The 23,275-nt window shown below is 45.2% G+C and overlaps 1 protein-coding gene across 1 annotated transcript; it reads right to left on the bottom strand.

The window, feature by feature from the left end:
- Window positions 1-1,156: 1,156 nt before the first annotated feature.
- camsap3 (calmodulin regulated spectrin-associated protein family, member 3) lies at window positions 1,157-22,945 on the bottom strand (the record flags this gene model as incomplete). The annotated part of the gene is made up of 18 exons (XM_080009800.1): window positions 1,157-1,456; window positions 1,576-1,694; window positions 1,782-1,900; window positions 2,170-2,263; window positions 2,366-2,658; window positions 2,970-3,094; window positions 3,196-5,302; window positions 5,847-5,919; window positions 6,184-6,254; window positions 6,391-6,433; window positions 6,547-6,631; window positions 6,768-6,907; window positions 7,167-7,305; window positions 8,207-8,239; window positions 8,595-8,681; window positions 9,162-9,302; window positions 16,533-16,795; window positions 22,813-22,945. 18 exons carry the CDS (start codon window positions 22,943-22,945, stop codon window positions 1,157-1,159), a joined length of 4,365 nt encoding a protein of 1,454 aa, XP_079865926.1.
- Between the last annotated feature and the right edge of the window lie 330 nt (window positions 22,946-23,275).

Raw genomic sequence — 23,275 nt, 5'->3', positions numbered from 1 at the left:
CTTCATACAAATCATTGTCAAAATGAAAGGAACAAGCATTAAATTCAATTCATTATATAATAAATCAGCAATGATTATCTTTTTCACACATCCATGTAATGATTAACAGAATAAAGCCCTCCTCCATTGTTCCAGTATCTTTCCTCAAGATTTTCTCAGATTTTCATTTATCACATACTGAAAAGGGGAAACAAACAAAGTAGGAAAAAGTCAGATGAGTCCCCGTTTCAGCTCCCAAAGGCCGTAACGATTTGTCCAGCAAACTCATGTCAAAGTTAGTATTTAAAAAAAAACAAAAACAAAACAAAAAAAAAAAAAACATCCAGGCATTTACAGCTGAAGGACTGTTTAAGTGAAGAACAGTCGAATCAATGGGGGCACAGGCAGTTTGGGGGTGTCGAAGCCGCTTGACAGCCACAGCGACCACCGCCAACCGCAGCCCTCAGTGAAACCACCGGCTACAGTATTTCCTGGTCCGGGCTGACCAATGAAAAACACCCCTGAAGGGACCGAGCGCTTCGTTTGTGCCCTACATTCATAACAGAGCAGCGTTACCTGCTAATCATTCTCAGCCGAGACCTCCCATCTGAGCCGGGAGCTGAGGCACTTCTCTCAGCAGACGGGAGTGAGTAAGAGAGAAAGAGAGCCCTGCAGGTGGGAAGAAAAGGCAGCCATAGGAAAAGCAAGATGAACAGAGGGGCCGAACCACTGCCGCCCAAACCGGTAGTGTATGGGCCACTGCAGCACGTGGCTCCCTCATATTCTCACTGAGTTGCGCAAATGGCTCTGTGGGCGGGGAAAGGCAAGGAGGAGGACAGGGGGGTAAGAAAGAAAGAGAGAAAGAAGAGTTCATCTAAACAACGTCATTTGGGTTGTTGTTGTTTTTTTTTTTTATACAATCTATGTGGAACTGGCAGAGCCGAACATGAACTCCAGCGACAGAAAACTAGTGAGACTGCTTGGAGGAATGGCTCTAGTTATCAATTCATTGGCCATGTGTCTCTTGGCAACTACTGTTTAAAGGGTCCAGGCGGTTACCTCGCGATCTCGCCATGACACCCTCCACCTGCAGCCAGGGAATTTAATTGTCTGAAATTGTCCAACGGGGAGAGGAGTCGCCGACTCCGGATGTTGCTACCCGCCTCTGTGTGTGTGTCTATTTGGGTGTGCCGAGCTTCTTGGGAGTTCCCGGGCGCTTCTGCCAAAAGTGCGCGGGGATGGTGAAGGCGTCGACGCTCATCGACATGGTTTTGGACGGGATGGCGGTGAACTGCTTGCGGTCAGAGCTGTACTTGTAGATGGACTCCACCATTTCGGGAGCGATGACACGGGGCCCGACGCCAGTGAGTCGCGCCATCTCCTCGGTCTCGGGGTTCATGGTGTACACCGCCCGGAACTGGCAACTCGAGTCCCTGAACAGGATGAGGAAGTGGTTGGCCGCACTCTTCTCCATTTCCTGAAGAGGGCGGGACAGAGGAGGCGAGAATTTCAGGTGAGGTGAGTCACGCGGCAGTCACGGTGACTTATCGCCCAGTTAAGGCTGCATTTGGACTCTGTCACAGAAAGACTGCTTACCTCTACAATCTTGTTTTTCTGCGGTTCATTGACCTTGCCAGCCAGGCAGCAGCGAGAGATAGCGTTGTGGATAATGAACTTGTTGGACTTAAAGCTAGGCTCCTTGTACAGCTTTGGCCCTGAAATACACAGCAGTTCCGGATGGTCAATACCCTCTTATAACTGTTATTTAATGGTGTCATTATACCACGGTGCAAAGGACTGACCGGTGTATTCTGGGATTGAGGCGGGGGAGGAGATGGTGGAGCCATTTTCCCAGTCCCTCTCTCCGTTATGAGCGCTCATTCGACCTGGTGACATCAGCCTAGAAGGAGAGTGGGAGCGACTAAAAGGACAAACAGAGGATTACAGAGAGTGGAAGACTGTATACACTCATGACATAAATTGAGGATCTTGTAAGTCTTTCACGATGCCCACAGGTATTTGGCCAGTGATATAATGTTCAGAAATTAGTTGGATTTATTTGTTATTAATAGTTTCATGAAGTGAATTATAGTAAGCAGTAATACCAATTTTGTTTCAGTCTGACGTATTCTCCAGCACTTTGCATGCAACGACTTTGGAAAAAAAAAAAAAAAAAAAAAAAAAAGTTACCTGGGAGACTTCCTGACTGATAAATTTCCGGGGTCATTCGCCATTGTAGAAAGGTTCATGGTGGAGTGAGAGTACACCTTGTTCAACTTTGTGCCTAAAGAAACAGCGGAGAAGAAAGAGATTCAATAAAGATCACAACAATAAATGGGAACGTGTGGAGAACTAGCGACCCACACATCGAAGCAGAGTTATTTACCCATGAATCCCTTGGCGGGGCTACGGGAGAGCACCGAGTCGTCTCGGAACACGGTCTTGGGCCGCTGCTTCTTGACGCCGCGGACAGTGGTGGGTTTCTGCCTGAGGACTTTGTCGAGGTCTTCCATGATCTTCAGCTGATGCCTCCTCTCATACTCCTGCCTGGTGAAGTCCCCTCTGCGCTGGGGGGTTCCCTCTGCTGGAGGGGTGCGCGACGCTGGTGGTGTTCCTGGGGTCTGGGGTCTGTCTTCCCCTTTATCCCCCCAGCCTTCAATGATCATCCACTGGGGTTTGCTGAAGTTACACAGTGGTGAAGATTAAGAACAATAATGTTTACATGTAAAATAACGCATACATAATAGGTACACATATTTTAATTTGTTTTATATGGCCATGCCATGTAAAAGGTCAGAACTATAAACATATTAAAATAACTCACTAGTTCTTATAAACATATTTTTTATAAAATACCCAAATCAAAATAAATGAATACTTTGATTTAATTACCAAATGTCCCTGCAACACTTCCGCAATTAAGGAACTAGTATTTAAAGAATATATTTTTATATACTATAATTTAATAATATACATTTTCATGGTCTTACGTGGACTCTTTTTCTTTTTCCTGCTCTAGTTTACGTCTCTTCAACTCCTCCGTTCTCTTCTGCTGTTTTTCCAACAACGCTGCTTTGCGTTGGGCCATCTCATCTTCCGGCCTTACTTTGTCATCCTGTTCATAACGTACAAATAAAGAAAGACACGCAATGTCATGTTGAGCTTACAAGTAAATGACTTTACTTAAAGTAAACTATGCAGAATGGGGTCACCCACCTTAAAAAAGAACCCAACGCCACCCTTCACCTCCGGCTCGGTCATGTCGCTCATGGAGTCTGAGAATATATCAGGTCCTTGGTCCTCGTCGTCTCCTCTCACGGCTGACAGGGAGATCTCAATGAGACTGCTCCGTTTTCCATTAAACGACGCTGCGGGGACGTCACTCTCGAAGGAACACTCCGAAGGGGCTCCGGAGCTCCCGCCCCCGCCAGCCTGCCGCTCCTTCCTGGCCAGAGGCTGCGTGGGCACAGGCTCCAGGTCCATGCTGAATATACTGTGATCGTCGATGGAGCCTGCCTCTGAGAGGGCGTCCTCTGCTGGGGGTCGGGAGGCGGGAATGGGCGTGGGCGTGGGCGTGGGTGTGGGCGTGGGCGTGGGCGTGGGCGTAGGCACGAGCGTGGGCACAGACGAGAGCAGCTCGTCCTGGGAATCGGAGCTGATGCCGATGGAGAATGAGGAGGAAGTCTGTACCTGGCACTGCCAGGGGTTTACACGGCGCAGGTGCGGGATACGGTCAACGTTCTGATGTGGAATGAGACACCGAGACACAGCCGGAACTTTTACGTCCAATGGACGAGCGTTGTGGTGTTTGGGGCTTTTCGGGGGCACGGACTGGGTTCTGCGGTGGACAGCTTGTGGGGATTTGGGGGGAGTCGTGTGGTTCATCATCATTTTGAGTGAAGGTGACGGGGAGGAGGAGGTGGAATTTAGGTCCCGTGTGGACTCTCTTGACATGCGTGTCGGGGTGGAGGTTTTGGGGCTTGGTGGGATGACCCAGGACTTGCTTGGAGCTGTGGCCTTCTTCCTGATCAGCTGGTTCTGCTGCTCAGACAGACGGTGCATGTCGCTCTGTAAGGAGCTCAGTGCAGCAGTCAGCTTAGACACAGCGTTGTTGTAGTCGCCCAGCGGAGCGACGGCTTTCTCTCCTGGTGTGCCCGCCTTGGAGGGAGTGAGCTGCTTGTCAACCTGAGATCCTGTTTTGTCGCTACCGTCCTCATCCCTTAAGGGGCGCCGTTTGTCATGCTCTGGCTCTTCCTCTTCCATTCGAGCCAACCTCTCCTCCAATGTCAAGTGACTTAGGTCTTCCTCGGTGGAAGAGGTGCTGACCTGGCCGTTCTCTTCGGCCCCTTCACAGTCTTCATCCTGCGGTCCCTTCTTCAGCTGCAGGAACGCACTCTTGCCCAGTCTTTGTCGATGCTTCGCGAAAATGGCCTCGATGCGTTTCTTCTGGGCTTGGATGGCCTTCCGTTTCTCTTCCAGCCGATATCCGAGCTCAGACATCTCGGTGGTGAGCTGTGGACTCTTGCCGGGGCTTTCTTCAGACTTCTGGGCCCAGTTGGTCATCTGAGGAGCGAGGGGTTCGCTGGAGGTGGGGGAATCTGTAATCTGTTTCTTGTCTTTCTTGCGTTCTGCAAAGCTCGTCATCTTCACCCCACTATCTGCCAAGTCCTTGCCGTGAGTCCTGTAGGAGCGTGGAGCAGCAGCGGGCGTGGCAGGAGTGGACTGGGTCTTTGGGAGGTCTTCGGAAGCATCGGAATCAACACTGCCGTCTCTCAGGACTGAATCATCATCCCGGGAGCACTCTGAAGTGTTTCTGGTGCGTTTTGGCTCCCTAGAGTCTAACGTGGGTCGGTACATCATTCCTGAGCGTGAAGGGGCAGAGCAGCTCATGGGGCCGAGGCTGCTGTTATTTCTTGAACTGCCAGAGTCGTCGGGAGAGTGGAGGTAGAAGCCATCGGGGGCACCGTCAGGGTGCAAGCGAGGCTCCATCTTGCTCTCGTTGTGGATTATCTGTAACGCCTCCTCGATGGTGGGCAGCTCTCCCGTTTCACTCTCTCCGAGGCCATTCTCCTCTGCCAGCCGAGGAACGCCGGGGCTCTGCGTGGACCAGGAGGCTCTCTGAGGGCCACTAGGGCCCGCAGGCTTGCCAAGCAGATGGCTGAGGTCCTCAGGAGGGGTAAAGGGCACCCGGGGCGTGGATGGGCCTGCTGGGTTGAGCTGATCAGAGCTGACGGAGCGGGTGATGACCGGGTTGCCCATCACAACGTCCACATCACTGTCCAAGCCAAAGGGAATGCTGAAGGACACTGCCGACAAGGGGCGGCTAGGGAGAAGGAGACGAGTTAGGCTAAACACACTGAAACCACACTGATATCTAAGTGTAGAGCTTGGTTTGAGATTCAAGAGATTCAAGAGCAAAGACATTTCATTGCATATAAGTATGAAAGTATGTTTTGGGCAGGATCTCAAAATTCCACTTGATTTTGATACAAAGGGTCAAGAATCAATTCAATATTGATTGAATCCGATATTGATGAGATGGCTCACGATACAATTCTATATTGATATGATATATTGACATTTTATACATGATATGAGAATTGCTATCAACTTTTCATTGTACCACCTGAAGCACATTACAAAAATATTTAACAGAACAAATTCAGTCTAATAGAGAAATTAGATATTTCATTTCATATGTGACTATGGCGGTATTTAATTTAAGCGGAAAATGGGTTGCATAACTTTCAAACAGTATCAACACAATTTTTCAATTTTCAATATTCACAATTGAAACAATAGAATGTAATCGTTGAGTGGATTTCTTTTAACCCAGCCATAATACAGTTAATATGGTGGGAACCTACCTCAGGGGTTTCTTGCTCCAGGTCTTTCCCACTCCTTCTAGATGAGACATTGAGGTAGACTGAGTCAAAGATCCTGAGTACATTTGGACACGAGGACAAACAGACACGAGTAAGGGCATGCACACCACACAGGGATGTACAAGTCAGGCAAAACAATACATAAATGGGAGGAAAAAAAAACAAAAAACAAAAAAAAAAAACATACAGACAAAAAGAATAATGCAAAATTCTACATGTAACAATTCACAAATGAAGAACAAGCATTAACCACAGATGTGACCTAGGTGGTACTAGGAACACAAACTGAATTAGGTATGGTATGCGTGGTGTTTCTCACCTGACACACCTGCTGGTGAAACAGGGGAGGAGATGGGAAGAAAGGGCTTCTTAAAGATCGAAGGAGAGCCACTGCACAAAAAAAAAAAAAAAGATGCAAAGAGCGGAGAAATAGACTTCAGGTGTTATTCAGTTACAATATTCAAACAAGAAACAACCATCACAGAATAGATTCTGAGAGGGTATATAACCAAGGCAGCCTTTTCACCTGTTAAAACTGGCACTCGTTGGTGTTGTCGGTTTGGAGCCATCTAGTGGACAGGAAAATATTTGGTCAGATTTGATCTGAACTCACTACCGGACAAGTAATGAGTTTAGATTCAGGACACAAGTCACATGCACGGAGGAAAATGGTTGTGCTTACTTTCTCTGTCTATAGGTTGAACAAACTCTGGTCTTTGTACTTCAAACCAGGTCAGCAGCTCTGCCAAGAAGCTCAGCAAGTTGTTCTACATACATCAAAAACATATTGCATCAGGTATGATGCGTGCAAAATAGGAAATTAAACATTAACGTGACTTGCTCACTTGCAGAGGATTGTGTTTGCATACCCAAGTGTGTGTGTGTGCGTGCGTGCGTACATACCTGAAGCTCCAGTGGGGTATAGAGCATATCCTCCAGTGCCAACAGACAGCAGCTTTTCAAACAGCTGTCACAGAACTCACGAATGAACTGCAGATTATACAAACTGTCTGCTACAGACATGGTCTCCTTCATACAAACATCTGACAAGGAGAAAAAGGGAACACAATAATATGGATTACATACATATTAATGTGATCACTGTAAGTAAAGTTATGACCAAAACAGTCATCATTGTACATTCTCTAACGATAGTAATGTCTTGTAAATGAAATAATGGTGAGGTTTAACTACTAATAATTTGGCTGGAGACCCCTTCAATCTCTTGAATGACTCCAAGGCATCCCCGGACCCCACGTTGAGAACCATTTTACTGACACAAAACCCAACAGGATGAGATACCTTCAAGTCTTAGTAGGCCAGGGCAGTAGTAGTGTATGACAGCGACGACAGCACAGCCACTGGACAGGTCTTTGACCTCATTCACCGTTGGGAAGACGGGGTTATGTTTGGACTGCATTTTGTCCTTTCTGTAACGCAGCTGGAAAAAGAGGGGTGGGGGGGGGCATAACTTAGCTACATGAGACTCAAACCCTCGGCTGAAATGGAATCACAGGAGCAAATTTAAATCTTAGTCATGCTAATCATTGTTTGTAGTTGTTTGGGTATTTGTTGATCTCAAAACAAATGTTAATGTCAGGGCATTCCAAAGATGAGTGGTTACTTAAAAAAAGATGCATCTTACTATCAAAATAGTATAGACATGACAAAGGAAAAGTATTTATCAAAACCCTTTCGGGATGTAACAAAAAGAGAAAGGGCCGGTGAAGACCATGCTCATGTGAAAATAAATAAAAGGCAGGCAAATGGCAGGAGCCAAGGGAGTAATTTAATAAAAGCCAAAAAGCAGACAGGATCTTGTCAGTAGAAAATCGGATGACTGAGGGTCTTATGAGGCAAGAGAGAGCAAAAGAAAAAGATACTTCAGTCTCCACAACAGGTAGAACTACTGAATATAGACAAACAGCTCACCCTCAACAAGCTGATGGTGCGACTAACTCTTTTAAAAAAAACAACTATTTTCAGCCACTGTAAACCATACATATACAGACACATCTGCGTCCCACAAAGGAGCAGAAGAACAGGTTGCCCTCCTTTTAGGCCTGACAGAACCCTGACTATAATACATGTACCACCTAAGTCAACATCGATACCTCAACCTGCCCTGTCCTGCCCCATGATCCCGAGCACGGTGACATGTGCACTTCGATGCAGTCTAAGATGTGAGGTAGCGGTACACTTGCTTCCTCACACCGGCAGATGGAGGCGGAAAAAAAAAAAAACAGACCTGCTCTTCAGGCATTTGCTGGAAGAGAGAAAATGGAGAAGTCGGAGTGATGGAGGGACTGAGGGAGGTAGCAGGGGAGGAAAAAGGAACTTACAGGAACAAGTTTCCAATACCAGCGAGTAGGACACTGTCAGACAGGAGGGGGAAGCAAAGGAGACAGAGATAGAAAGGGAAATGGAGAACAGGTGGAATAGGAACGATATTAAGACTACAGCTGAGGAACTCGAAAAACAGGAGAAAGGGTTGAGAAGATGGTAGAAATTTTGAATATGACAAACCGACTCTTAACAAGGAAAACGTCGGCCCTCAATTTTGTTTTGCACCAAACAACATACACCGATTATGTTTATACTGTGTAGGATAGGTTGGCTAGATGACATTAATACAGTGCCTGTAAATATTTTATCCAACCGTTAAATGTGTGATCTGAGAAAGATCATGTGTCTGCTGTTTTAGTAGTTGGATGTGGAAAGAATACTTACAGAAGGCTGCACAGGCTGGGGCTCTGCATTGGTCAGAGAGGGATCACTTTGGGCCCCTTCTGCAAGCTGTCTCAGCTTTTGGTTTAACTGAGAGAGGACGCCAAAACAGGGTTAGCAAACATAATGCAAGGTCTAATTGTGTTAGAGCGGTATAATTATGACAGAATCGTCTGATCTCGATTATTAGAGCGGACTGCAATCATTATAGGAAATGGTTAGATTCCACAATCATGTTTCCATCCAAATTTTATGTCAATGATAGGCAATGACACAATAAATAAAATGCAAATAAGGTACATTTCCATAAGTTGGGTTGTGGCAAATTAGTGTTTTTTGTTTTGTTTTTTTACATTGTTCAATGTAGTTAATTCACACATTCAAGTTAATTCACTCTTCCTTATAGGGTTGATTTATAATTTTACACTATTATAAGCTTATACTTTGATAGGGGCATTGAATGAACAAAAAAGACAATTCAATCGTTAATGAAAATAATTTGTATGATAATTAATTGCTAACTAGTGCTTCATGATGGTGAAGACCTAGGTGATACTTGGTGCCCCTTACCATGTCAACCCAGTGAAGCAGAGCCTCCTCCCAGCTGGACCCTCCACCCAGCAGCTCTGCAGCACCACACCTTTTGACCGCTGCCACCGTCTCCATGGCGCCGATGGCCATGAGAGCATCCATCACTGCTAGGTGGGCACTCTGCACCAATCAAATAGGAGAGAAGGGGCGGATGATGAACATGAGCAGTCAGAACAAAAGGGCAGAAAGTAGAGATGGCACGTACAGCAAGCAATCAATTATGAAATGGTCTGACATTTTTTAAATGCTCTGATAAACCACTACTCAGTGCTACTGCTTTAGAGACAAGGGATCATTCAACACTGAAACAGTACGGGCTTATTTACCATCAAGTAACAGGAGGGGTCGCCAGTGGACAATTCTGAGTCAGCAGAAACAACAACAACATGGGTTTGGTGCTTGTTAATGTCAAAATAAGGTTGGATGTTGGCCAGTTCTGCTTCATGTATGGAACTGGAAATCCCAGTCCAGCTGTACAAATTTACATATGCAGGTTTGCAACATCAACCTGAAGGAGGGCGGACCTGTTAGACTAATCAAACAACATAGCTGACTAAACACTTAATCAAGCTGCAAGGTTTGAAACATCAGTCATTCAACGTCATTACAAGCACTTTATGTGCGTGTCGGTGTACTTTGAAACAAGGTTTCTCTTCAGGAGCACATGTATTTCTTTTTTGTCTCGTCTTGAGCTGAATTACCTTTTACCTCTCCCTCATCCTCCGCTCTGCAGTGAAATATGGCTGTATGACTCATGTGGCAGGCTGCAATTGAAACTCTCAAACACACTCACGAATCTGTATTTTGAGCCATAAGCTACAATATGAGCATAAAACATAATTTCTTCATGATTGTTTCACAACCAAATACACATGTTGAAAACATTAGAGCCCTTCCTTTGTCAGGCTTCACTGTGGAGTTCCATACAACAGACAGTAAAGCATCTTCTTTCACAGCCAGAGTCCATTACAGAACCTTTTCTAACATATAGAGCCCATTAAAACACACCAGCAACATTACCAGATTAGTCAGAGAGAGAGAGCTTTGAGCCAGTTAGCTCATTAGCAGTGGTGATTCAATCTGCAGACCACAACCTAGTAGGCCTACCTACAGTCTGGGCCATACTACTCTATTACTGGCCTCACCATGAATTACAATCAAATTTACAATTCTGACTTTCACAGGGGTTAAATTGAGATGTGTGTACCTGGCACTGCCAGGCATCAATGCCAAAGCAAACGTGCAAGTGCAAATTTTAACTTTATCTTGACCTTATGCTACATGACATTTGAAGCAATGTCTCAGACAAACTTCTAATACCAGCACCAAAGCTTGAGCTTATTTTATTTTGTGAGGACTTACTAATGTTCCTTCAGAATACAGTCAGAGTAATCTTAAAACAGAGTTTAACACAATCTACTTAATGCAACCATTTCAACAATATTCAGAAGGTTTACTAGACCTATTTATATATGTATATTCCCACACTGCCAAGGGTCAATAAGGTCAGCCGTTGGTCTCTGGCTTGCACCTTGCTCTGCTCCAATAAATGACAGTCTACAGTATTTGGAACAGGAGCTACAACAAACAATCTTGTAAAATGTCCTGCTTAGATTAATTAATGCGGGATAAACCGATACATAATGAGTGAATTATGACAAACGAATGTTAAATGTGAGACAGAGTCTGAAGCCACACACACACGCACACGCACGCGCACACGCACACACGTCCGGACCTGATTATCCGGACATTGTCTGGAGTTGCCCATTCAAAAAAAAAACAACCAAAAAAAACAAAAAAACTGAGATTATCCGTGTCGGATGCGTTTACACTACCTTGAACTAATTTATTTGGTTTGGACAAGGAGCGGAGCCTGGGTAGTGCGTGCAGGAGGCAGCACGTGGCGCGATGACGCTGCAGAGTTTTACAGCACACCCAAGATGGCGGACGAGGCTACCGACTTATCAGTAGTTGGCCTTTTGTTTTGCGTCTATACTATTTGGACGTATCCGCAATATAAATGAGAGAGTGGAAAGGAAAAATAAAGAAAGCAGAAAGGAGTATGCAGCAGCTACACTCCGTGCACGAAGATCCACGCAAAGGTTAATAACTGGCGTATGATAGAAACTTCATCAACATGCAACAAGCCCACTGTCCGCTCTGTTCACACATACCACTCAATCGGACATAACCCGGACTTTGTACTCGGGTGCTGGCTGTGTAAAGTCCGGGTAATGTCCAGGTCAAATGATTCAGACATTTGTGTTTACACATACAGCTCCTCCGGGGAAACCCGGATTATTTCAGGGTTGCAGTGCATTGGTGAAAGCAGCTCAATTCACCTGGTGCAAGGTCAGCGTTAGGTGACTACTACTACTACCTTTAATATAAAGACTTTCCCTGGCTGTCAAACCACGGACACAGATCCACGCACACACTTTAAAACGGCACTAACAGCGGACATGGTCCATCCCCACCCCCACTCCCATAAACTAATGCCCCTTCTGTTTATTTTGCAAACGAGCCTTTACCTGTAGCAGATATATCAACACCCTTTAAATGGCATTGAAGGCTTACAACATACTAGAACCTCCTCACTCCTCGAAATCATCCCTTGCACCAACAAATTGTCAAGGCATGTCTTTTGAGAGTAGCTGCTAATTCATGTACTTTATACCAAATGACAAATGAATGAAAAAAAAATAATTTATGATTCAGCCTCAAGTCTACAAGCTAGTCTAAGTCTAAGTCTAAGCTTGATCAACCAAACCATGGAACTGCTAAAGTAATGGCAGATGTCAATATAAACTTTAACATGAAAGGACTATGGATTTACATGTAATGTGCTGTAAACCATATTTCACAACATGACACTTTGTGACCACGAGGATATTAGATTACTCTAGCCCTTCCTCCCTACTAAGCAAGCGTAAAATCTGATGTCTCTGCAATCTGAGTCAATTTGTGTACTACATTGTGTGCACCAGTTCCCATCCCACATAGCAGTCAACATGACCACCCCCTCTCTACTATTGGCAACAATGTAGAGAGAAAACAACAACAACAAGCTCACCGGTATAATAATTAACATTTCTGAATGGAAAGTTCAATAAAAACACATTCTTGCTGAGGGGCCACTTCTATAAACCCCCTATTTTGAGATTTTGAGCTTATTCTGTGCAAACCTGTGCATGTTGCCTTTAACTGCTTTACACATTCCACCTAAAAGCCTGCTTGCAGTGGCCCACTTGGGTCTGCATGAGGCCTGTCTGCATGTCTGCCTACTCAACCTTGATGTAAAGTGCTGACCTGGGCAGGCCTGGAGCTGGGGCCAGCAGAGCAGGCCATGCCAGCAAAGGCCTGTCAGATAGCATTGGGCCTGACTCTCTCGATGACCAAAGTCAGTCACACATCGCTGTGTGGCCCAGGCCGGCCTGCCCTGAAAACACTGTTTCCAATACTGGGGCTGCTGGCTGCAGACATGGCTGTGAGGCTTGTGTGTTTAATGGGAAAGTCTCTGTCTAGTGTAGATGAAGCGCAGTATAGACAAAGAGAAGGATGCAGGGACAGTAGCTGAAGACAAAGTAGAGAGAGCACGTTAATGATGTCTACTCTTTGGTGCCTGTAGGCTGAGTCATAGTGGGACGGAAGGGGTCTCTACAAAGATGTGAGTGATTCCTGCCAAAGGCTAAGAGAGTGAAAACGGATATGAGCCAAGACTTGTGTTCAATCGACAATAGCCAAGTTGTCAAATACTATGGACATTGTTAAAAATAAGACAAACAACACAAGCCACGCTTGGGTTATCATGGTGCAAAAGCAGAAGAAAGCACCTCGTGGCATTATGAAAGCAGACATGGACATGGTTAGGCGTGAAAGAGTGGGCATGTGCAGCAGTGGCATTCCCTGTTTTCATGCCGTACAGTAATTATGCAGAGGAGGGAGCAGAGGGTTGTTCACAACAAAAGAGAGGAATGAAAGCAGAGAGGTGGGGGTTATGGATTTCCCGACGCCGGCCTGGAGAGCTTGCTAAGCCAAATCACAAGTTTCCCTAATGAGAGGGGAGAGAGGAGGAACTATGGAACACATGGCACGGTCTGCCAGATCACCATAACAACCAACCAGCTGACCCATAATGCACCTCAGCACAGGCCGGAGCACAGCGGTGCACAGTGTTCTTAGCTTGGTACGGACCCTCCGATCGGTAACTTCCAGCCAACTAGTAGAGTTGCCCCCAAACCAATGTGACGGGCAGAGGAAAAACTAATACCCTGCCAATTAATCCCGCTGGAATGTTTTTTGCAGATATGAAATCCAGAGTCAAAGGCATTTCTGCTGATCATTAGGTGTGATTATGGCAAAAGTAAAATCTGATTATGTCTGAAATATGACTTAAGCCCCCCCTCCCCAGCTTAGTGTCTGGTGCTTATTGAGGGAGTGATGAAGAAAAACATGGGGATCAGGCAGGTCTGGGAACCAGCAGGGGGGCAGGAAACCCTGTCATAATGCATGGTTCCATGATCGCTGAGATTCCTGACCCAAATGCTGGAGCACAAAAATGCAGTCTATGTTAGCATTATAATAAGCCTATTTGTATCTTATTTGTATACATTTTATAAACAATACTTTTTGGAGGCAAAAACAAAATGGTAAATGTATACTCTAAAACGCTATCAAAACATTTTTTCATTTCCACTGCACATTATTTTTTTACAAAAATGTTGCCGATGTTTATTATTTCTGATCCAAGTGCACCACTTAATATTTCAGTACACTTCTGGACTGACGCTTGCTTGACCAAAAACCTGCCCACAGAGGAGTATGATTTAAGATAATCATCCTGAACATCCTTCCCCCCCATCTTATATTATCACGGTCCGATCAAAACCAAAAAGGTGTCGAAATATGCCATTAATATCACACAGTAGCTTTATTTTTAACAATAAATGGTAGAAAATGACCAAAATCTTCAGAAATGTGGGCTGCATAATGTTCCATTGCGCTTTTCTGCGGGGTCATCCACTGCTGGATGATGACGTTTAGTCTGGATGGCAGATTATCTCTAATCTTCACAGATCTTTATCCTCAATCTGAGGAGAGATGGGGGCTGGGTGGCTGATGGGGAGTGACATGCTTCTAGCAGGAGATTCTGGGTGGAGGCTTCATGGTTGTGGTTAACTCCAGAGAGACTGTGGGGTGTGTCTACAACAACCATTTTCTTTCAGGATAATCATACATTCCTTGCTTTATTTATGTCTGAAAGAGCAAGAGATGATAGTGAGGATACAAAATGTGAACTTTTGATGTAATAGAAATCAGCCTGATTAAATGGTGTTAAAAGTGCTTAGCTGAGAGCAATAAGCATACCTCAACTTGTGTGTGCAGTGTACACTACTGTGCATATGTGTGCCATGTCATGTGATGTGATCGTTTGACACAGATATGCTAGGAATTAATATAAAGCAACGCTGCAGCAGATTGCTTCTCCAAAGCCGTTTACTGGCCGAGGCCCACGTCGCTGCTCCATCCTACTAAAGCTGTTGCTGCATGACCCACTTTTGCTGCCTGCCACACTGTTGCTACAGCAGCAGTCAGCAGCAGACAAGCTCAGAGAGCGGCCCATGGCCGCTGGCTGGCAGGCTTACACAGGACTGCAGCGGACGCGCAGTAACAGCCAAGCTGGGAGTCAAGTGTAGGCATGACAGTGGACATGCTCTGTGGTCAGCATCAAGCAGAGATAGGCCAACTCAAATAGCATCGCAAAGCATAACAAATAGACATTCAAGTAAAATGGGCTGTAATAAATGCAACGGGTATTGCAATGACAAGAGAAGTGCTGCACCATCTGCAAGGAGACGGTGCAGGGCATAGAGTTTAAAAGACGCTCCGTCATTACGAGCATTCAGATAAAACGCTCTGCAGAAAGTGCTAACATTAGCTGAGAGTCTTGAATTCCCGGAAAATAACATATCGTGGAATATTAGCACCCGAGGAGAATGGAAAGTATGCAATAAGTTGGGTCCTGTAGAGAGTGAGCATCCCTCATGGCACTAACAAAATAACAATGTTGTGTATCACTACATAAAAAGCAGCTGATTGGAAAATGCAGTTTGAGTTCTGGGAAATGCTACTGTCTCCAATAAACCCCAAATATAGTCATTGTTGTTTTAACCATATATGACCATACATTGAGTAGTTTTCTCATTTTGAGAAGAGCCAAGCCATCTTCGAGTTGTATTGATATTATACTTTTTCTTCTGGCAGTGATAATAAAAATGTCTTACATGTACAACCCGAATGCACATGTGGATACATCATGTGCACACATCACTGAGCTCATTGCCGGTGCAGTACCAGCAGGGCCACACCTGCTGCCATGACCACTAGGTGAACAGAGCGGAGCAGCAACAGTAGGAATAATATCCACACATCCCCAGGGACTCTCTACTTCGCTTTCACAGCAGCCTTTGTATATACGAAAAAAGAAGGCTGGTGATACACACTTATACTCTGTTGGTGAATAAAGCCAATTTATTGTTTTAAAGGGATGTGTTCCATTGAATGGCTCTTGAAAGGAAATTGTATGGTTCAGGCATAGATTTACTTCTACAAAAGGCAAAACAAATGCAGTAGTTTCTGCATCCAAGTGGCACACCTGGCCTCTCTTGCAGCTAGTCAGTGGAAAAAAACAACTACTTATATTCTGTTTTTGATAAAAAGGTCAGAGAACTGAAGAGCATAAGCTAGTGTGTGCACTAGAGAGCACGAGACAACCACAGAGAGACTCATTGCCCAGAGCTGAGGAGGAGACAAACCAGTTTCTCTTGATTGAGCAGAGCAAAGAGCTCTCGCAACACCGTGTATCCAGTTTCACTAGAACTGTTCTGCCATTGTCCCACACCTGATCTAGGCCGCCTATTGTTTACCTACCTCCCACACCCCTAAATTAAACCAGTACGCCCCTGTTTGTCACCCAGGCTGACCTGTCCCTCACAGCTGGATCCACTCAGAGATGAGATGGGGGGCAAAGGATGGGGATGGGGCTGGGTTTCACTTGGTTGCGGGAGTGTTTTTGATGTCCTTTCATCCCCGGAACCAAAACATAAGCAGGTCCCCACATCCAAAGCCAGTGCACCCAACCCCCAACCCTCTGGCCACATTGTTTGGAGATAGTGACAGTTCTTCTGGATCCCTGTGAGGAAAGCTGCTCAATGCCAAGCCTGACCCAGTAACAACTGGATCTCCTCAATCGAAGCGATAAGACCTCCAAGTCTGAGTTTGAGTTCACTCATCGAGTGCACCTGAACTATGGCTGTAATACTACATAAACATCACAAAGTTCTTTACCATTTTGATGGGTTTGTGCCGGAGGTCTGCTTCAGTCACCAGGGCATCCAGGTCTTTGGGGGCTAATCCTCTCTTCGTGAGGAGCTGCAGCAGGGCAGCGTTGTCTTTGGGCGGCGCCTCGACCCCTGTGCCCCCAAGAAGAAGACTGTAGGTGCGACAGTAAAGCTCTGAGGACAACAGGAGGCGCGTGAGGGGCGGCTTGAGGTGCTCCTGTTCATACTGGTCAGAGTAGAAAGGGTCACGCAGCTCCACAGGAACATTCTCTATGGAAAGACACCACACACAAATACCAAAATAAATTTCCGGAACAGTAGTGCCGCTACACAGATAACGGCAGCAAGTAACACATAATAGGTCGGCTTGTGGAAGATAAATGAGTGGAAATCTTTGGGCCCCATAAATAGGACACAGAGTGAGGCTCTATCAGCTCCTATCAGTCCCAGTTCCCAGACAAGAATAGTCGTCATTGCCTGAGAACATGTGGAAATGGTGGCGAAAACAGCAGGACTACGATTGCAAGACACTGCAACCTGTATGCTGAAAGCAGATTGAGACAACTGGTGTACACCCTGGAGTTATAATCATATGAGTGAGTGAACAGAGCAGGAGTTAAATGAAGCATGCTTATGTGGGTATGCATGTGTGTTAGAGTGAGACAGAAAGTGGATATAACGGCTGGTGTATCTAGTAAAGTGACCGAATAAGGCAGAGGGCAGTGAATTTGATATTTCACACCTATTGAAACAGCTTCCAGGTTCATCGTCCCAGGGCGATAGGAAACCCTTGGAAGCACTTCCCCAATGCAAACTTCTACAGCCCACACTAGTGTTATGCCTCAATATTACGGCCCCTTCCGTACCACTGACAGTCACATGTTGGTTCTGAGCCGCACAACAGCTAGTGAATACAATTTAGTAATCAGCGTACGTCAGGACCTGTGGGACATGATGACATTAAGGCCATACGTTAGTGTCAGAGGATTACCAGATACACATGATAACTTCATGTTTTCTTTTAAGATAAAACACATCTGAAAGTTCAGATACAAGACCTTTGCGGAACTGGCATTGCTGGGTTTTTTGTGTACCAGCGGCAATTTATACTGCGATAATAGCGGCACAGTGTTAAGCCGGTTTGTTCCCTATCAAACGGAACAAGAACAATATTATTTTTGAACAAATCCCACTGGTACCGTACATTTTTAGCCATGTGGACACATGCAACATGGCTGACAATACTAAAAACATTAAATAATCTGGTGTTACAGTAGAGATCATAACAAACATTATCAAATACACACCCTCTTGGAAACTGGTTTCACTGCATTCAGAACTGAGGAAACCAGTTAGCAAACATCAGTGCACAAATATATGGGACTAGGCATAACTTTTTTTTTTTTTTTTTTTTTAAGGCCTTACAGTCAGAAGTTGAGAAGCTGTACAACCAGCAGTGCCAGAATGCATGCGTGAAAAGAGAAAGGATAGACTCACAAGGATGTGTAAATGTTGGTGCGTGTGTCTGTCTGGGCATCTGGTGAGTGCTGAAGGTTACTGACACTGTTGTGCCGTTCGAGTCCTGTAACCAATCTACTGACATAAGGCTACATGACAGAAAATCCAGGCTCCCATGAATTGGACAATGGCCATGACTTTCCCACATCAGCCAGCTCTCACTGCTGGATGACTATAGGTGTCAAACAATAATGTGTGTCACGCCACATAGACATGCAGCCACATTTTGTTGTAAAAATGCTTTTGTCTGTCTTTCAACTCCGATGGGCATGCAGTGCAGTGTTAGAGAAAATACTATTTACACATTCCATCGGGAATCCAGGTAGTTTAGACAAAATACTGTGTGGATGATCACAACAGCGACACTAGCATGTTAAAAAAGGCTGAACCCAAAATGCAAAGTGGGATGCAAAGGACACGGAGATGGAGATGAATGTGGTCGATGGCATGATTTCCCTGTGGACAGTCTGAACATAAATGACTGCCCTGTATGTCACACTAGTGCTTCAAGGAAAAAAATAAAAGTTTGCATTCTTAGAAGTGATATAACTGCATTCAATGCAGCAATGTCTCAAAATAAATTAAATTAAATACTTTAATGGAAAGACAGAACAAAATACAGTGAGAAAGCGTAAGCATTTCTTAAAAAAATAAATAAATAGTAGCATCAGAATGTTGATACCGACACACCTCCGGGGTAATATTTAGAATGCAAACAGTGTGTGTGTGTGTGTGTGTGTGTGTGTGTGTGTGTGTGTGTGTGTGTGTGTGTATATATATAGATAAAAGGGGGTGCATGAGCCTTTCAGTCACCCTCACACAGGCCACAGGGTCAGGGACCATTTATTGGTCTGGGTGAAATGGCAAAGGTTAAATACAATACATGCACATATGCAACTCTGGAGATCCAGCTATCTGGTTAGTGTCGTGAGTAAACGATTTGACTTTGTTATCGAGCAAGACACGTCAGTATGTGCTAAAATGATAGGACACTTTGCACTTTGGTTTACCTTGTTTTATCCCTGGTTTGCAAAGTTCTGTAAAACAGACAACACTTTTTAATGTACTGAATAAATAGTACAGTACATAGAATTGCCTGCATTGCGATACCACAATTATCATGGGAAATGTACTGGGACAGTATTGTATCCTGAGTTACTTGGTGATTCCAATCCCTATTAAAGATCCATGGTTCGCTTCACAAACATCCTTGGATATCCTTAGTTTGCTCTTGAAGAGGGCAAGCCAAAAAAAATAAAAAATCCATTTTACATGAAGATAAGTATCACATTTTGATCAATGTCAAACCAATTTCTAAATGATGGGTATTCATCGCTGCACAGGTTCAAGACATACAGCCCAAATGAGAATTTTGCAGATTTTTTGTATCATAAATAATAATCACTTCATTCTATGTAGTTCTTGGTTTGGCATATAGTGAGTTCAGCAATGTAAGGTCATATCTAAAGTGTACCGACTTTGCCGTCCCGAAAGCCTGCTGATAACAGAGGCTCGTGTCCAATTAAATTGATTTAATTACCCTGCTGGTCACATCACAAACATTATGGCCACGTGTCAGAGTAAACTACTAACATAGGGAAACGCAAACACCTCCAAAAAAGGGACGGTCAGAAAACGAGAGAAATCAACCACAGTTTGAAGCCATCGAGCGCCCATGGGATTATTTTGTGTGCCTAAACCTAGTACCTCACCCCCCACTTTATAACCCAAGTGGAAGACTGACCAGCGTTGGATTTCAAATGGGTCGTCATGGCAACAGTGAACACTAAGACGCTCTTTGTATTAATTAACTGGCACAGAAGCAGGGAAAATCTGCTGGATTTGATGATCCAAGTGGTCTGGCTGTCTCAATAAAACCCTTCAAAAACATTGCAACGTCTTCAACAATTCACTGGAGCTAAGATGCAGAAGTGTAAAAGGTGAGAATAGAGATGGATGACGCCGGGTCGCAAATGTAACCACTATCATCCATCTCCTCCTTCTTCTCCATCTTGAACATCGTTCAGCCGATGGGAATTCTAAATGCCAGAGTGTGTAGTACTTTGAAAATAATTCTGATGAAAAAAAAAAAGACTATTTCAACATCATAATATTTATGGGGGCAATTTTACAGAATAAATAGTTAATGTTACCTGTGATAAGGCTATTGACTGTAGCTTCAAGAGCCCTCCTAAAACATTGAGTTATAAAAGTCTTCATCATGTGGTAGAAAGGATCAAATAGGCATGATTATACGCTCTGGTTTTAGAACAAAGCCAGGTCTTGTTTAAATGCCCCCAAATCTGGCAGTGGTGAGAGGGGCTGTGTTATTCTCTTGACTACACGTGGTTTCTAGTCTGGAGTGATATGCTAATCCAAAACACCAAACAGAGAATGAAAGAAACAAGCACTAGCCACAAGGCTGCCATATATTGCTATTAGAACCATCTACAGGACCATAATAACAGGACTATTTCATAAAGAGCTGCAATTATAGCTTTTATAGCAATACTGCTTCTACAGTGATGGATTGTGGAGCTTCACACTATGGGGTGGTACCTGTACTCAGTCACATGCACTTAAGTAGTCATTTTTCAAAAGTTTAGATTGTACAGATTTTCACTTTTTACATTTATTTAAGCATAGTTGTGCAAGTGAGTTGAATTTTGCCAGCCTCTTCTCAATACATTCTCAAAATATCTTTGTTTAAGTTTGGTCCCATTGCTCCTTCCTTGATTAGTTTAGAAAGTTTACCGTGGGCCAACTGCAATAGCTCCTTGTACCCGTTTTTAACACACTTTTTAACAACATTGCCGGACAGGTCACGTCGCTGTGAAATCCCAACATTAGGCACGTGGAGATATCACAACATATCTGACCGACTCTGCAAACTCAATCAAACTAGGCTCTTCTTTTAAAGTAATAGTATGTTTGCTTGAGTATAATCTTTGAGGGCCGCCGATGTACAATACAACAGCATGCCTACATCCTCCTCGGGGCCCTTGTCTCTGTTGACTCTCCGGGGCAACTCCAAGGGTGAGGGTATGACTAATCATTCCAACAGGCTTCACCAATTACCCTGTAGCTTTGTTACCAGGTGGAACCAAGGCGACAGTGTTCAGTAGCAGGAAACAAACATTGGTTTTACACCGTGAACAAGGAACTCCATTTTCATCTCTGGAATACGCCCAACGACGAGTGGGTAAGACGCTTTTGACATAAGGATAAATCAAGTGAAAATGATTGACGTTGCAGTTAGGTGGATAAAACGTAATGAATCGAGCTCGTTCTATGCATCCATGGTGATGAAACATTGGCTTTGTGCATTGCAGTGCCATACACGGTCCACGCCGCAAATGAGTATGTTTATTGCTCTTGATTGGTCGGGGGCAGATGTGGTCCGGCTCGTTGTGTTGTCTGTGTATGGCATTCTGGGGACAAAACAGATGATGTGATTCACCCCGTGGACGAGGGCACCCACAGCGTCGCGGGGCTGAGCCAGAGCCGGGGCGCAAGTGCACACCGGCTCGCCCGGGGGCCCCCCATCACACGGTTCTCAGTCACGCAGTCTCTCGGCGTCGGGGTTGACTTTGACCGGAGGGCGCGGTTCAAGTGCGGAGCAGGGAGCACACACGGTGGGGAGAGGCAGGCAGCAGCCCCGAGTCCCGGAACCGCGGCCTGGGATTGTGCAACGCGCCCACCAGGGCCGGGGGTTTGGCTCACACCCTCGCCTTCCCAGACCGAGTTGGCTGCGGTCTGGCCGGAGGATGTGTACACCGCGAGGAAATAACTTTACAACTAAACTATTGCATGTACGTCGACGGAAAGCCAATGGGGGCGTTTTTTTGCCGCTTCGTTTCACCCCCAACAAATGACCCATCTCGGCAGCCTGCTGGCAACCGTGCCCCGGTCGGGACGATTCAAAACTTTCAATCCAAGTGCATTTCGACCGAAACTCGTGGAACACAGCGTGGCCTGGCTGTATGCGTGGAAACCTATGGAACAATGTGTCTAAAGTGGGTGTGTGTGTGCGCATCACCAGAGCGCCTGGTGGCTTCTCCACCTGCCTCACCGAGTGCAAACGATATAGATATGGATATATATTTATATTCCAGGTGACACACAGGCCTTCTCGTTTCAAGGCCAGCAAGGCTCTCTGTGTGTGTGTGTGTGTGTGTGTGTGTTTTATTCAGGTTACAAAACAATATTTGTACTTGATTCAAATAAGTGCTAAACCTCGGATTTGAAGGCTTAATTAAAAAAAAGTAAACACACACGTATGACCCATTTCCCCCTCCATATTAAAAACAAAGCGGATTAACCATAAGCAACGGATCAATAGAAGCCTATACAATATTTGTGGCGAATGTCTAACCCGGTGAGGAGGGGGAGGCCTATTTTTTTTTTCTTTGGTTCGAATATGGCAGGAATTATAAGTAAGAGTAGATTCAGAGTATGGTACAATCATTTAGCAACAACAACGTAATTGTTCCGTACTATTAGACGCCGCCGGGTATTATTGTACGCATATGTATTCACCGGGTACATCACATTCCGTCTACATTTACGTTTATACCCGCAGCCGGTACTAGTTCCCTCTTCCATGTGCCGGTCTTTGTGCGGCCAAAAATCGCTGAGTTTGCACACGGCGCGGCTCACCTTTCGGCACCGTGGACCACACACACACACACACACACACACACACACACACAAACACACACACACACACACACACACACACACACACACACACACACACACTCCCTTACCGGCACCGCCGTAGGATTTCGCCAGGAGCCAACCGACACTGGCGCATATTTTCCCCTTCGCACAGTCGTACCGATCCAAGGGTTTTATGTCCGGGACCACGAAAGTCTTCCTCGTCGCATTGGAGTCCACCATGTCGGGTCCGCGGCGCAACTGGGAACGAGGCTTCAGAGCGGCATGAAACGCTCACGCCGTCATGTTCCCGACGGCTGGAAACGCGGATGTGGGACAAACGTTTCGGGCGGCGCGGCGCGGGGCTGGGCTGTGGGGGGGTGGTGGGGGGGGGGGGGGGGTATCCGCCCCAGGAATGACTTCCAAGTAAATATCCTCTCTCCCGCGTTCAACGGTCAATAATAATAATAATAATAATAATAATAATTAAAAAAAAAAAAAAAAAAAAAGTCGAAATGAAACCAATTGAAATTCGTTTTTTTTTTTTTTAGACCATGTCAACGAAGCCGCTCC

This window comes from Zeus faber, assembly GCF_960531495.2.
Source record: "Zeus faber genome assembly, chromosome: 11".
Classification (NCBI taxonomy): Eukaryota; Metazoa; Chordata; class Actinopteri; order Zeiformes; family Zeidae; genus Zeus; species Zeus faber.
Note: the sequence above shows the minus strand (reverse complement) of the source record. Positions and strands in the feature narration are given on the sequence as shown.